This window comes from Carex rostrata, chromosome 16 (assembly GCF_964058835.1).
Source record: "Carex rostrata chromosome 16, lpCarRost1.2, whole genome shotgun sequence".
Taxonomy (NCBI): Eukaryota; Viridiplantae; Streptophyta; class Magnoliopsida; order Poales; family Cyperaceae; genus Carex; species Carex rostrata.
The window spans coordinates 5,908,727-5,925,724 of NC_135933.1; the positions used below are offsets into that span (position 1 = coordinate 5,908,727).

Here is a 16,998-nt window from a genome sequence, read left to right on the forward strand (position 1 = left end):
AAGATTCATAATAACATACTTTTTAACTCATCGTGTCACACGAATATTTAAATATTTCGAATGTAAATTCAACCAAAATATAACCTAATTACTCAACCAAGCTACTACAAACAATGAGCTAAATTCACATGGATTTATCAAACATCTCCCACAGTCACAGGCATTTCATCATCGACACATTGGAATTCACATCCTCCCAGGTACCTGTAGCTTGCCTTTATTCTAGGCACGAATTGAAGTTCTACGCAACGTTTTCGTGAGAATTGGAGGTGAATGAGAGAGAGAAGTGAAGGTGTAGGGATGGAGGACGAGGCCGAGACCGAGACGAATGAGTTGGGTAAGAGAAGGAAGAACGAGAGCGGAAGGTGGGGGGATGGATTTGAGATTGGAGGCAAGGGAGTAGCGCAAAAGCGGTGGCCAGAGTGGACGAGGGACAGATATAGAGATAACGGGCGGCGCCGGCGCTGGCTTGAATTTATGGTGCTTAAGATTACATTGACATGCAATTGGACTATTTCAGAGGACAGCGAGATGAGAGGGTACAACTTGGGAATATACTCTTTGCCAGTTGGGAACGGCCTGAGAATCAAGTCAAACCTTTGACTTTGTTACCAACTCCTTTCCAACTTCTCTCTGGTATCTTCCGGAGAAGTCGCCTGAAAACAGGTTTTAATCGCAGCCACCGCCCAGGTTTCAGAGAGAGAGAAAGAGAGAGATGTTGTTGTTCTGGGTCTCCTCCTTCCTTCTCCTGTTGTTGCTTGTCATATCAGTCGTTTATCAGGTTTTAATCTCTTTTGATTTTTGAATTAGAATTTTTTTGCGGAATTAAACTGTAATATTTATTGGAATAGACTGTAACCATTGAAATTCCTGGTGTTGCCTAAGGGTCAGGTTATGTCTAGACTTCTGTCACACCATACAGATTGGTACCTCTTCCTGTACCCCAGTATGTAGTCTGTGGAACCAATGGTTTCTTTCTTCACCTATTTAGCTTTCTTGAGATAATAAATTGAACTTAATGCTTAATGTTAAATTGTTAATTGAGCCTCTATTACTCGATTAATGCACAAAAATAAAAGCCTTGATCCAGCTTTGTACCAATTAAATTTGAAATTTGATGCTTGGCCTTTTTCTTGTCAAAATTGACTTGACCAAATTAGCTCAGTTGTTGAAAGAAAAAAAAATCTATTTATGATTTGACTTCAAAATTAATATACCATTGGTATAAACACTAATGTCCTCAATATAATTGTCGTATATCCTTGTTGCAATTTTGTTTTCTTATTCTAATGTTAGACTTTCTCCTCTTCTTTATCCTATATGTTAGCTGCTAACACTATCGGACTTAGAGAGGGACCGCATAAATACACATGAGGGGACTCTACAAGTTAACAGAGCGATTTATGTTGAATCTGTGTTTCAACTAATTATATGTCTGCTATTTTTGTTCTCTGGTCAATGGTTCATGTTCTTATTGTGCATTCCAGCCATTTACTACAGCACTAGAATGTAAGTTCTCTTAACGTTTAAATAAAAGTTCCTTGACAATGCTTTAGAACTTCTTGTTATAAGTATTGCTAGCATATTTGATTTATTGCAATTATTTTTCTTTTGTTCAAGCACAACTTTTTTGGGCTAAACATATATAGGCCCTTATATGTGCCTAAGCACACTGTTACAAAAAAAAAAAAGACCATACCAGTTTGTTCTGATTTATGTGGAGATGGTAATTATCTGGTATGTAATGACTGATTTCATGAAACTGTTAGACTGCATTGTTCTAAAAAGGAAAATGAAAAGAAATTGGTACACGACAGTAAGAATTGGTTTTGGGTCAAATAAAATTTTAGAAATTAGAGCTCATTTAAACCTTTTGTATAGGTATATGCGGGGGCAGCACAAGGTGAGCGAGGTTGATATATTTGGTAAGATAGAACAGGAGAAAACTCGGCGCCTCATCAAGCTTGGCATGCTTGTTATCCCACTCTGTCTCTCTCTTTTCTGGTATGAGCCAAAACTGTGCAAATTTTATTTCAGTGAGAATATGGTTTCAACTACAGCCAAGGATACCATTTTTTCTAGTTTATGCATTTGGTGGTAATACCTGTTGAACTCAACTGGTATCCTATCAAGAGGCTTTACTGTTCTCTCTTATTACTGTTCTGGTACAAAGCTGATTAATCCTAGTTCATTCATAAATTCATCTAAACACTTACAGGAAGAACAAAAATTGAAACTATACCAGCATGCTACAGGTAATAGACATGCCAGCATGGTACTGAAATCTGATTTAATAGTTTCTAGACTTTGTAATAGTGAAAAAACTGCTTTCATAAATTTTATGATTCCAAAGCAAGTAATCAGTTGGTTATGCTCCAAAATAGAACTGACATTCATTGACAAATCCTTTTAACTTCTATTAATTTCGGAAATCAATCTAGGTTGATCTGGAGTGTGTTGGAAGATGATGATTTTCACCTGTCTTCTGATGAATGGTCTCATTCGGAGTAAACAACCTCTGTACAATATCAATTCCTCTTTATTGTATGTAACAATTCATGGTGCCAATGTACTTGCGTGTTAGTTATTTTGATAAATATTTTTTTAATGCATTTCATTTTCTATAATTGTCCGTGGTTTTGTTTACATGAAATGAAGAGTGAATTTGTTAGGAATGTTGTCAAGGATACATCAGTTAAGTAACAATTGCCCACTTGGTGATATGCCACTAAGTAACAATTGCCTTCATAAATAAGTTTTTTTTTTCATGCAAGATAATCACATATAGGTGTGTCAATGGTACCTTTTTAGCCGTTTGCCCGATCCGTATCATATTTGATAAGACGGATATGGATAAGGGTTTTTTTTCTTTTTGTCGTTAACTTATTGAGTATAGGTATGGATAAACGAAAATTTTCGTTAACTAAATGAATAAGGGTATCGGTAATGACTATTTCGTACCCGTTACCTATTGGATAATTATAAAATCTAAAATTATATATATTCAATTCAATTTCCAGTGCATCTAGATTTACTCTTCTATTTCAGCGCCTTAAATTGCATCTTTCTATTCCAGCGCACCAAGTTTGTATCTTTGATATATTTTTCCAGCCCTCTTTGTTAAATATTGTAAGAATATGGCTCACATAGTTACATTTCCACTTCAAATTTCACGGTGGCTGTTACTCAATTTTGTTTTCAAATTTTACAATAAAAAATTATAATGAGTGAAAAAACAATTTAAATGGTTATCTAATGTAATGAATAAAATATAATTTGTAAAACATAATGAGTTTTTGATATTTTATTTGAATATAATAAAACTAATTATTATATTAGTATTATTCGTTATTCATTCGCTACCGTGTTATTATCTAATAATATTAACACGTAAGGATAGAGTAGAATAAGGTTAATTCTTAATGAGTTAGGGTAGGGTATAAATAAGACAAATTTTAATGGATATGAATATGAAAATACCTCCATCCGACCCGTACCCATTGACACCCCTAATCACATACTTGAACGTATTTATCAGTTTCCATAAAACATGTTTTTCTTTCCTGTCGTAATAATACTTTCAACCATGTATGCATAAATACACGAGGGATGATCTATGACACTAACAGCTGGACGATGGCTTTAATTTATTCCCCTCTTGTTTTGTATCTTCATCTTTGTGTCATTCAAAGCAATTAATTTTTTTTGAAGTAAAATTATTTGAGAGATTTGATTGAAGTGATTTTATTGAGAAGTTTACCAATATATTGGTAGAAAAAGAAATGCATATGGTTGCAACTCTTAATATAGATGCAACACAGATAGTAGTTATTTTTAATGAGATTAGAGGAAGTAGTGGAGAAATTATTGGGTAGATTGAATTAGTAGAATTTACTTTGAAAAAATAGAATGGATTAGTAAAACAAGAAACACAGTGGCAGTTGGTGGAAGAGAACAAATTGCTAAAAGCTTATCGTGGGAGCAGTGAAGTAAAAAAGGACAGTAATTGAAAAAGGTCAAGCTGGATCGAGCTGGCTAGTTTAGCTCGCTGGGTTTTTTTTGGACTACTATCATGCAAATTTAAAAAAATAGATAATGAAGTCCATCAAACAAAGCATCAGATATTCATTTTCAAGTGTAGTTAATAGAATGAAACAGGCTCATCAAACATAGCAATTAGTAGAATGATAAAAGTGCATGAATATTGAATAAAAAACAACAAGCTGAATCGATTTTTAAAAGGACCAGTACTCTATCTGATGAGTGAGCTAGGCTCAGCTCAAACTCATTTAATCTGGACCGAACCAGTAACGAACCAGTAACGAGCTGGTTTGTTAATAGTTCGGAGTACTAGTAATGATCAAGCTGTTACAGCGAGTCACGAGCTGATACTGATCGATCCACGATCCATGAGCTTTTTTGTTAGCCCTGACTGGATTTGGTCTATTTGATATCCATCTTGTTGTGGGGGACTTTCATGTCTGCCGAATTTTTGATGTAAGGATGGTAATCAGATACTCCAATGTTTTGAAAGCAGAGGAACTCTGATTTGTAACTGATACTTAGTAGCTACTACTAAGTTTTTCAAAAAAAAGATATCCATCTTGTTGTGGTTGAACGAAAGAGAGATGAGCTCATGGACAAATGAAGAATTAAGATATTAAGAGTTTTGTATGACCATTTAGCTTCATAGTTAATGGAGTCATGGAGGAGATGGGCACGGTTAGCTGCAGAAAATAATGCGTCGTCAATTATTATCATTAATTCTTCGGCTGTGTACGTACGTGGGAAGAGAGAGACCTAAATTTAAATTTACATACTTCGGTCTAGAGCTGCACAAAAAATTCATAGTTCGTGATTCGATTTGAGTTTGAGTCGAAAAAATTCGTAAAAAATTCGATTCGAAATAGTTTGAAATTAATTCAAACTGGACCTAGTTTGTTCGAAATAAATTTGCAAACTATTCTAGTTCAAATCTCAAAGTAACATGAACCGTTGATTTCCGCTAATGACTTATGTTCGCTGATGACTTAAAACTTAAAAGTTAAAATATAAGGCCGTTTAGACATAAGTTATAACTCGTAAGTCGTAACTCTCACTCTCAGTTCTAAAATCCTAGACGACTTTCACCTCTCGCTTTCGGCGACTACGATCACTCTTTCTTGTCGTAAAAAAGTCCGTAAAAGATTCAAAATTGAGTTCATAAAAAATTCGATTTGAAATTAATTCAAATCAAACTCAAATTAAAATAAGTTCAATTCAGTTCGATTGCTTTGCAGCCCTACTTCGGTCGTTGGGGAAATGGAGCGAAAAGAAGTTTGACTGATACTACTAATCGAATTGCGTTTTTGAATTTTAAGATAACAAGTTACGCTTATCCCAAGGATACAGCGTGTATGTACAGCTTATCCCAAATTATGAAATGAGTGCCGTTAGTATGATATCAGTGTGTCATATGATACTAATTTTAAAATTTATTGGATAGATTTTAAATGACTAATTCAAACCATTCAAACCGATTTATTTTATAAGTGATATGTTTATATGCATATTTTTCCGAATTATTTTAGTATCAAATCAAACAGTAAAAACTAAATGCATTAAAATTAACTTAAACACACCTACATTTGATTGTTTGACTTGATACTACATAAATTTAGAAAATTATAAATTTTGCATGTAAAGACATAACTAATGAAGTAGATCAGTTTACACGGTTTGGATTCATTATTTAAAGTCAATTCAATAGAATTTGGAATTGATGTTATATAAGATGGAATAATACTAATGTCATACTAGCTAGACTTATTATGAATTGTTTTATTTAGCCTTTTCTACTGAAAAGAAAAATCATTAATTAAGCTTTTTTAACTGACATTAACTGAACTCCCAACTTGTTTTAAACATGGGAGGAGATCACTTGATAATTATTTTGGATAGAAGAATGATAACTTTTTTTTTGAGAGAAAATGAAGATCAAGCCTTCAAGTTCCATTTAAACATGACACCAGAGATGGTGGATTTTACAAAAGTTTGAAAATTGAAATACAATTAAGGAAAATACAGTAATTGAAATTACTGTAATGAAATTTAAATGGTGAAAACGTAATTTATAAAAAAGCTAACTTAGAATGAATGTAAACCAGACAGTGCAAGGGTATGAAGTGACGCCCTTCTTCCCTTTATGTTTCTGAGCAAAACTCCAAAACAGATCAGCCATTTGCGAACCAGCTGCAATAAGTAGAATGATAACTGCACACCTTATTTGCTTCTCTCGAAAAGTGTTTTATAATAGATGAGAAAAATGTTTATACTTTTTCTCAAATAGTATTTATATTGATGATAAAATTGTTTATACCTTACATTTTTTTTTTTTTGAAAAAAGGCAATACGCCCATTTCATTTGCATGAAATCATCAGTTTATACCTTACATTATTAGGATTAAAATTTCAAGGTTGGTTTTTTACTGATACAACAAAGTCTTTAACTTGATTTTTTAAAATCTTCAAAATAAAAGTGATAAACACTTTATATACTAGATATAAAACTTTTGAATTTAGATAAATAACTTCTGGATTAAATATAAGCATTTTTTTATGCAGCGGGGTAACAATATCTCTTTAGAAAATACGAAGGCTAGCTTGAGCATTTTTTTATGGATTCAATTCAGTTTGCGGAACACATATCTTATCCTAAACCTTAACTTAATTTGTTGTTTCCATGGTGTGTTTGGCATCGTTCTTGCTTAATTTTTTCAGCAACAAAAAAACGACGTTTTGTTTTATAAAATTTTTAATTGTCAATATTTCTCAAAAGATGTATGGTAGTAAGGCTATACAACAAAAATATATCACTACTTATAATTAACGTTTATATTGTATTAGCTAGAAAAGTATAAGTATAGGAAGAAAAACAAAATTACATCGTGTGAAATTAACACAAGCCGTCATTTTTTTTTAAATAGTTGTCTCAAGGCCGTCAAAGCCGTATTTATTCTAATAATTAAAGAAACAATGTTAGCTACAGGTACCAGTATCAAGTTATAATAAAAAATCTAGCGTAATAGGCCCCTCCCCTACAGTGACCACCAAATTTAGATTGATAAAATAAAAAGGTCAAGTACAGCATCCAACAAGCAAAACGAATATCGAAAACATTATAGCAGACCTAAACATGCCTTTAAAAAAAAAACAAAAAGGGGCCCCAAATCCAGAACCGACAACCATGAATATGTCTCACGAAGCCGTATATATATGTAACGCCCTTGACAAGAACCATGATAAGGCACCATAATATTATAATTCAATTTCATGGACAGAATTAGAAACTTGGGACTGAAATGTATAATGTAATGTGTGACAGTTGAAATTTAAATTCAAGTCTCTAATATACAAAATGAAATTCTAATCACTAGATAACAAGCACAGTACATTTAATATTTTATGAGAGAAGCTTAACTATATAAAAATTAAAAAAAAAAATAGAATTCAATAACATGATTAAAATGTTTAAAATCACGAGGGTGGCTAAGCATCTTTTGGCTTGACCGTAGATATGTCAATGTCCGATTTGTTCTCTAGCTATTATGAACAGATAGACCAATTGTCGGTTTTTGAAGGTGCGTGTTTGAGTTTCATCACCAGTTTTTGGAAAAACTTAATATGAACCTGTAGATATCGAACTGATCTGAGAATTAGGCTGTAGTATTTGATGAGTTTTAGAATGATTAGGTTTGGTTAAACTTGCATGTCAGGACAGTGTGCGGTTTGTCTCCGAACAAGGAATCTAGACAGAAAAGTATTCGAGGCCAGCGTTTTAAATTTATAATTAATGTGTGCTTTTGAGCAAAAGATAGCTTATTGAAAAGCTTAATTATGAAGTGAGGAAAGGGTTGGTGGTGATGTTGGGTGGTACAAGAGGAAGCTATTTTAGTATATATATATTTTTTATACTTATGTAACACAAGTAAAAATATAATGTACATAAAGATAAACATAATAAATGGAGAATTGTTGATTCAAATACATAGATGACCTTCGCAAGGAATATATTATTCCCCGCGGAAACATGTTGGATCTATATATCTTCGATAGAGAAATTCGTTTGACATCTTTAATTTATTCACCTTAATTTACAGAGAAATCCTTTTGAAGTAAGGACAATTAATTTGTGTGTTGCACTTGTTTCTCAACCTTAAGGCCGGGGATAATTAACTTGTAAACCATGATTTTGTCGAAACAACGTGTATATATTCTTTTATCAGTTACAAGAATTTATTTTATTGGATAAGATAAAAGTGTTTAACCGTATTAGTATTTTTTTTTTCTAATATTTTTATCGCTGATAACGATACTTTCAAAAATAACAATTTATATATACTGATTTCTCTAGACAGTAGTAATTTTTTAACTTTACGGATTAAACAAGATAAAACAGATTCTTATAGTACTATTAATTATTGATTATTGCACATATATATCTTATCACGAGAAGTACAAGTTTGAAAAATGTTGCGGGAAAATCATTCTTTCAAATGTAGCGGCAAAATCATTTTCCAACAAAGTGTACGTAACTCTTTGAACATTCCTAACAATATGGCGAGGCGTCAAATTTTATTATTTTTTCTAACGATTTTTCTTTCTTCGACAATATATGGCGAAGACATTTTAATTACAAGCTAGCATCTAATATAATCTTTAAATGTTTTTTTGCAAAAATAATAATCTAATAGCATAATTAATTAATTTTATGGAGTAGAACTAGGGTGCTCTTAAGCTCACCAAAGTGTTTGGTGAGCTTGACTCTAAAACCCATCAAATCAATTTCAAATGATGAATCCGAACCGTTGAAACCCGCCTACCTTATGTGTGATGTGTCTACATGTGAAATTTTTAAACATTTGAATTAATTTAATATAAAGCCAAGTGGTCAAAAAACGTTCAAAAAATGAATGTACTAAAATTAATTTATTAACTTCTAATTTTGACCGATTGACTTTATACTAAACTAATTCAAATGTTTAAAAATTTCACATGTAGACGCATCACACGTAAGGTAGGCGGGTTCTAACGGTTCGGATTCGTCATTTGAAATCGATTTGATGGGTTTTAGAGTCAAGCTCACCAAACACTTTGGTGAGCTTAAGAACACCCTAGTTCTACTCAATTTTATGATTTGTTACTATATATCGTCAAATTTAGCTTGTCAACAATTTTAACATCTCTATTACAATTTGAGAATGGTTACAAAAGAAACACACTAACTGAGCTTGACCATATATATAGGAATATGCTAGCATGCTACGCGTAGCATAGAGGGCCTCCGTGCAACGGCTCAATATTCGATTTTTCAAAATTCTAACGGTCGATCCGAACCGTTCATCTTATTCTTGATATTAATATGTGTTTGGAGACCAAATTTTATATTTTTTAGAATTTTTTTACTATTTGTTTAGATTTATTGAAAATCGTTGTTTTCAGCAAATCTGGACCATAAAAAAACAGCAATTTTCAATAAATCTAAAAAAAATAGTAAAAAAATTTCAAAAAATGTAAAATTTGGTCTCCAAACACATATTAATATGGAGAACAATATGAACGGTTCAGATCAACCGTTAGGATTTTGAAAAGTCGAATATTGAACCGTAGCACGGAAGCCCTCTATGCTATGCGTAGAATGCTAGCAAGTTCCTATATACATATATATTTTTGGAAAAGAAACACAGTAAACAGTATATATAGAAGCTTCATCATACTCTTTGGGAAAGGGGGTGATTGCACTTAAAAAGTATTTGCTATTTATAAGCAAGCACATAGGTTTGAAGGGGATCCCTTCTTCTTCAAAGTTTTTATTTCCAAACAAGTTAGAATATGCTAGAAATGAAATCCAATCATAAACTACAAGAATGGGTTAGTATTCGCGAGGGTAAAAAATGACTATCAGCGAGAATATACCAACAGAAAGATGTTTTTTTTTTTATTAGCGACGATAGTATCCGCGAGGGTATACCGACAGTATCCCTCATGGATACTGTCCCATTCTTGTAGCTAGAGGAAACTTCTCAGGAGATCACCCATCCCGACAGTATCAACAATTAACACAAGGACTTTTGATTAGGAGATCACCCATCATAATACTACTCCTGTTGAATTCGTGAGGTTCTCATTTCCATAAATTCCTTCCCCGAAGAAAAAAATATTTATATAGTGTTTCTATTTATTTCGTACTTCTAACATGTACGTAAAATTTCCTAGGGTGATCATATCAAAATGCTCCTAAACAATGTATGGTGCTTAAAACTTAAAAGGCAATTGGAAGACGGAGTTTGCAATGAGAATGGTTGCAACTTAGAGATTGTCTTTTATTAAATTTTTTTACTTGGAATATGAATATGTGGGTTAACCCTTCTACTTATAGTAAAATTATGGAAGGACAAGAGAGAAATGAACTTCTGTAAAGAGTATTAATTACTTTTATCTTTCAAGTTTCAAGTGATAAGGTATAAAGCTCATACAGACAGTTTACTAGAGATTGATGCAACGACAGTACTGCGATGCTTAGAAGATTCCCAGCATGAGAAACAAACCCTAGGCACGATCGAGCACATCTATCAATTTATGCACTTACCCTCATGATGCTTCCTTGTCGTTAATTCTTCCAAAACTACTAATTCCAATTGAACTTGCAAAGCTGCAACTTAATATCAATTCCCTCAGCAATTTTTTTATGACATGCAAAAAAGTATATACTTATCATCGGAAAAATAATATAATCGTTAATTTATTCAATTGCTGGACAGCAACAATCAACAACAATTAACTAAGGAGAGAGAAAGACAAGCAAATTTCAGCTGAATAGCACAAAGTTTGAGCACCTTCAAAAAGAAACTCTCCTATTACACAAGTCATGGCGCTGAACATGAAATATACTAGTTTTAAACAAGTTTGTATTGGTTGACTTGAGAACCTCTATTGCATCTTGAGCAATTATTTTGAAGTTGATCAAAGCTTAATATCAATCACAGAGGCAGACAAAATATTAAATATGTTATGAGAAAACCTACAAGAGAGCAAAGAAAATTAACCCATAATCTCAATCCACAGTGAAAGAAATCACGCGAATTGAACCAAACTACAATAAAACTAGCCTATTCTCGCATCAAAACTGCGGCCGGCCACCACTTGCTCCTGCGCCCCAGCCATACCCATCGCTAGGCAATTGAACATTATTCATTAGGTTAGGAGGCAGTCCTTGGAAGAGTTGTGCACTACTCGGATCGGCAAGCAATTGCGGATGCTGCTGCTGTGGGGGCGGAGATGATTGACCGTGACCCGTTAGTCCAGGACCGCCCATTGGATCTTGAGCTAATGCTTCCTCCTTATCAAGCGGAAGCCTCTCGTATGTAGCATTACCAAAAGAGGCCGCCATTATAACCACCGGCCCAGATGCAATTAGAGCTCCAACCACACTTCCTCCAACTATCTGCCCCTGGCCACCGGCTAGGTAAATCGTCAATCCAGTTGCAGCTGGAGGTGCAGGAGGGGGCAGGAATGACCCAGCGAGCGAGAGAATTTCAAACCGTCCATGAAGGGTGACAACTGCAGTTGGGCTTCCTGGCTGGCGGAGCGTGACATTCATCACCATGCCGCCACCGCTGAGCACGCACACGCCGCGTTGGCGACGGCGTGCAAAGTTGGAGACCGTGTCAAAAATGTCGCACCCATCTGCAACCTCCATCACGTGTGTGCGCAAGGCGTTCGCGCTGTCCTGAGTAATAATAATTGGCGGCTTCGGTTTGTTCTTTGAGCCAGCTGGGCGACCACGTGGCCGCCGTGTTATCAAGTCCATGCCACCGCTACTGCCTCCACCGCCACTACTTGGGCTATTATTTCCGCCGTTTCCTCCTCCCATGTTATTGTTGTCGTCATTTATGTCTGTGTTGGTGCCAGTCTGTTCTTCTTCAGACTTTGGTTGCGACGTGTGGAAGGTCTGGATATGAGACGGGAGGTGGAAGTCACGGGTGTGAAATGGTGGGGGAAGGTGTTGTTGTAGGTGGTGGCCGTGAGATACTGGATCCATGTTTCTTCCCCTAATTTAAATGTACACAACGCTGTTTTTTTTCTCACCCCTCTTTCTTAATAGATACTCTAACTATTCTATAAGATTAACAAGTGGAAGGTTAAACCAGAGAGAGAAAGATGAATGGAATAGTGTCACTAAAGAAAGCAATTAGGGAAAGCATAGGGCCGCTCCATTGCTTTCCCCTAATTAATTGATTTAAATCGTATAATGGTAGAAGAGAACATGTACAAACTCAAAAGTCAGAAAAGAAAAAAGAAACAAATTTTGGAAGGCCCCCCTTTCTCTCTCTCTGATGTCTCTCTAAAATCAAGATTAGGGTTATCTAGGAAAGGTCAAAGGGGAAGGAGGGGAGAGATAAGAGATATGATGGGGTTGTGTTGTGTTGTGTAGAGATGCCAAAAGGAAGACTTGACACAGCCTACGACTACGGGAGGGGCGGTGGGTGGGGGCCCACAGCTAACCTCAAGCTCGAGAAAATTGCATTCTATAGACTTGGTTCCTCCATTTCGTTGGCTCGTTGACTACGACCTGGGGTGGTGGGCCCATCCGTTAAAAGGTCGCTTTCCAGCTGGGGGGGTCACGGTCGTTGAATTATGGAGCAAATCATAACTAGGCATTTTGTTGTTTCCCTGTTGCTTCGTTTGTTTTGGGAAGTCATGAAGCGTGCCAGTTTTTGAAGTTCACCTTATTCTTTCACCTTCTTGGTATTTTAGAGGCTGCACTGCTGCGCTCTTCACATTAATTTTGTTTTTTATATCCATGCATCGTAATATTTGTGGCTGGCCTGACAAAAAATGAAATACTTATAATCTAGACAGCTTTAGAACCTGTCAGTCAGTTAGCAAATTGAAGCCGGTAAAATCTTTTTAAAACTGTATATATAAGATTAAAAGTAAAAATGCACTCTGATATAGATAAAAGAGTTAGGCTAGGGTGCTATGGATAGCATAGTGGCCTCTATGCTACGGTTCAATATTCGAGTTTTCAAAATCCAAACGGTCGATCCGAACCGTTCATCTTATTCTCCATATTAATATCTGCTTGGAGACAAAATTTTACATTTTTCTGAATTTCTTTACTATTTATTAAGTATTTTACAAAATTGTTGATCCAACGGTGGCTGCACAAAACAGTAAAACCGTTGGATTAGCGATTTTCAAAGTGGCTTAATAAATAGTAAAAAAATTCAGAAAATTATAAAATTTGGTCTCCAAGCAGATATTAATATGGAGAATAAGATGAACGGTTCGGATCGACCGTTTGAATTTTGAAAACTCGAATATTAAGCCGTAACATAGAGGTCACTATGCTATCCATAGCACCCCAGCCTAACTCTAGATAAAATATAATGCAATTGCTTTGTTGTTTGTCAACTCTGTACTATATATGATATATAATTAAACATATATACATTTGGTAGCTAGGTGTACTACTTTGCCCCTAGCTAGGTTCTTAGCCAACAGACACCATTAATATGGCATCTTGGTCAACATAACGAATCACTCTTTTAACATGTTGACATTATCACTAACTCGTTAATCCCAAAGTAATATAAAACCAAACCAAAAGTTACGAATTTAGAAGGATCGATGATGTTAATAAATCAAATGTGAACCGACATGTACTGTTCCAGCAATTTGGCAATGTGATTGCAAATTTGCAATCTCATCTATCCTCTAAGATTGATGTTATACGAAACTTCATTTCCGGGCAAAATTAAACATTTTCTTTTCCTAGCTTGTCACATGTTTATCAATGAAGGCAAGAAGAAAACAGTTTAGAAAAGTTAATAAGTCGCAGTAATGAATTAAATAAGCCGTTGGAGTTCAAACTTTCAACCGTTGTGAATTTCCTTCCATTCTCTGTTTCAGTGAAAAATGTCTGTCCCTGTGTAGATATATACATATATACATGTCTACAGAAATACATGGCATAATGGAAAAACAATATATTTTAATTTACGTATATTTTTTTTAATAGTGTATTCATTTGAGAGGGAGGCTATATATGATAATATGCATATTATGGATAGACCCGTGCTTTGATCCATATCTCTATTATTAAAGATTAAACCGTCGATCCGAACCATTAAACATGATCTCCATAAGAAATGTGCTTGCAGAGAAATTTTTACATTTTTTTTAGTTAGATAGAATAATAGTTGCTCTTCATATGTAATAAAATAGTAAAAGAAATTCTAAAAAATATAAAATTTGATTTTAAGTATATTTTCATATGAAGATCGTGTTTGAATGATTTAGATCAACTGTTGAACTTTAAAAACAAAGATATGATGAGTTTATAGAACGAGTTGTTGTGTGACATGCACATTATACGTACTATATAGCCTCACTCTTCATTTGATATATTCAGTGTTTTGGATATTCTAAAACTGGAAAAAAAATTTCCGGTTTCAACATCAATTTCCGGAAAAAAAATTTCCGGTAAATGAATATTAAAACCGGAATAATTTTTTCCAGTTTTAAGATTTTTTTTTTTTAGGAAATTTTTTTTTTTATTTTTCAGTTTTTATAATTTATTTATTTTTTGTATTGAAGTATTATAAATATTTAATATATATTTTTAAAAATAGATGGAATACTATATAATTTGATTTATTCGAAAGACTCCTACAAATAATCCGGATCAATATTTTTCATGCTGGATTTTTTACGGCCGTAAGAAAAATTAATATAATATAATATATGTATATGTATATATAATATAATATATGTATATGTATATATAATATAATATATGTATATGTATATATAATATAATATATATGTTAAAATGTTTTTGCATTTCAAATTTTATATTTTTTTTGAATTTTTTTACTATTTATTAAGTATTTAACAAAATCGCTATATTCAGACTATTGAATTTTTGTACCCATCTTAATAAATAGTAAAAAAATTTAGAAAAATGTAAAATTTGATCTGCAAGCACATTTTAAAATATCCATCATGTTGAACGGTTTGGATCGACTTTTTGGACTTTGAAAATATTGATCGTTGAATGCCTACTGTTGAACGAAAACTTAAACTGAATTTTTGAGACACTAAACGAGAGTTCCAATGCCTCGTTTTTTTATACCTCTTCATACCTCATATTTTATATCTTCATTTTCTTCATATTCAAAGTCTAAATTGTCGATCCGAACCGTTCAACATGATATCCATACTAAACTATGGTTAGGGATGAAATTTTATAATTTTTGAAAAAAATTTACTATTTTTTAAGATGGGTAGAAAATCACTGTTTTTTGAACGGTTCAAAAACAGTGATTTTGTACCTATCTTAAAAAATAGCAAAAAAATTTCAAAAAATATAAAATTTCATCTCCATGCATATTTTAGTATAAATATTTTGTTGAACAGTTCGGATCGACAATTTGAACTTTGAAAACAAAAATATAAAATATGAGATATGATGAGGCATTAGAACCCTCCTCTATGTATGTATAATATAATATATGTATATATAGAGTAGAACTAGGGTGCTCTTAAGCTCACCAAAGTTTTGGTGAGCTTAACTCTAAAACTCATAAAATTGATTTCAAATGACGAATCCAAACCGTTGAAATCCGCCTACCTTACGTGTGATGCATCTACATATGAAATTTTTAAACATCCGAATTAATTTAGTATAAAGTCAAGCGGTCAAAATTAGAAGGTTAATAAATTAATTTTAGTGCATTCATTTTTGAATGTTTTTTTACCGCTTGACTTTATACTAAATTAATTCGAATGTTTAAAAATTTCACATGTAGATGCATCACACGTAAGGTATGCGGGTTTCAACGGTTCGGATTAGTCATTTGAAATCAATTTGATAAGTTTTAGAGTTAAGCTCACCAAAACTTTGGTGAGCTTAAGAGCACCCTAGTTCTACTCATATAATATAATATATGTATATATAATGAGGAGGGTTCCAATGCCTCATTTTTTTCATACCTCATATTTTATATTTTCGTTTTCAAAGTCCAAATTGTCGATCTGAATCGTTCAACAAAATATTTATACTAAAATATGCATGGAGATGAAATTTTATATTTTTTGGAATTTTTTTGTTATTTTTTAAGATAGGTACAAAATCACTGTTTTTGAATCGTTCAAAAAACAGTGGTTTTCTACCCATCTTAAAAAATAGTAAAAAAATTTCAAAAATTATAAAATTTCATCCCTAACCATATTTTAGTATGGATATTATGTTGAACGGTTCAGATCGACAATTTAGTTTTTGAATATAAAGAAAATAAAGATATAAAATATGAGGTATGATGAGGTATAAAAAAAATGAGGCATTGGAACCCTCATCATATATAATATATGTATCATATGTGTATATATATCAAATTTGATCTCTGCTGGTAAATGAGCAAATAGATCATTAAAAAATACACAGAATTAACACAAATTTCAATTTATTTGAATTTTTCTACAGTTAGTTATGAATTTTCAAAGGTCAGCTTTCAAAAAAAATTTATTCGGCCATAACTTGGGCTAGGAAAGTTAGATTTGCGCGTATAACCACTTTTCGGAAAGAGGAGAACGAGACGGATCCGAATTTTGCCCATTGTGAGAGGCATCCAGAGCATCAGAATTTCAAAAAAACGTCGTTTAGTGCCTCAAAAATTCAATTTAAGTTTTCGTTCAACGGTAGGCATTCAATGATCGGTATTTTCAAATTATTTTCAAATCCGGCATGAAAAATATTGATGCGGATTATTTGTAGTAGTCTTTCGAATAAATCAAATTATATAGTATTCCATCTATTTTAAAAATATATATATTAAATATTTGTAATACTTCAATACAAAAAATAAATAAATTATAAAAACTGAAAAATGAAATAAAAAGAATACGAAAAAAAAATTCCTAAAACCGGAAAAAATTATTCCGGTTTTAATATCC

General features: G+C 33.1%; 2 protein-coding genes across 3 annotated transcripts; one reads left to right on the top strand and one right to left on the bottom strand.

Moving 5' to 3' along the window:
- Positions 1 to 480: 480 nt before the first annotated feature.
- LOC144567479 (protein cornichon homolog 1-like) lies at positions 481 to 2,706 on the top strand. 2 transcript variants are annotated; one of them, XR_013515419.1, is made up of 5 exons: positions 481 to 781; positions 1,328 to 1,509; positions 1,882 to 2,004; positions 2,442 to 2,577; positions 2,673 to 2,706. XR_013515419.1 is itself a non-coding variant. In XM_078317625.1 (4 exons), exons 1-4 carry the CDS (start codon positions 716 to 718, stop codon positions 2,509 to 2,511), a joined length of 441 nt encoding a protein of 146 aa, XP_078173751.1. In that variant the 5' UTR covers positions 483 to 715; the 3' UTR covers positions 2,512 to 2,597. The 2 variants fall into 2 exon arrangements, 1 of the variants encoding a protein (XP_078173751.1); XM_078317625.1 differs by lacking the exon at positions 2,673 to 2,706 and having other exon boundaries at positions 483 to 781; positions 2,442 to 2,597.
- An 8,134-nt stretch (positions 2,707 to 10,840) lies between these two features.
- Positions 10,841 to 12,378, bottom strand: LOC144567476 (AT-hook motif nuclear-localized protein 24-like). Its single transcript, XM_078317623.1, has one exon. The coding sequence runs from the start codon at positions 12,077 to 12,079 to the stop codon at positions 11,159 to 11,161; it is 921 nt and encodes a 306-aa protein (XP_078173749.1). The 5' UTR covers positions 12,080 to 12,378; the 3' UTR covers positions 10,841 to 11,158.
- Positions 12,379 to 16,998: the final 4,620 nt, after the last annotated feature.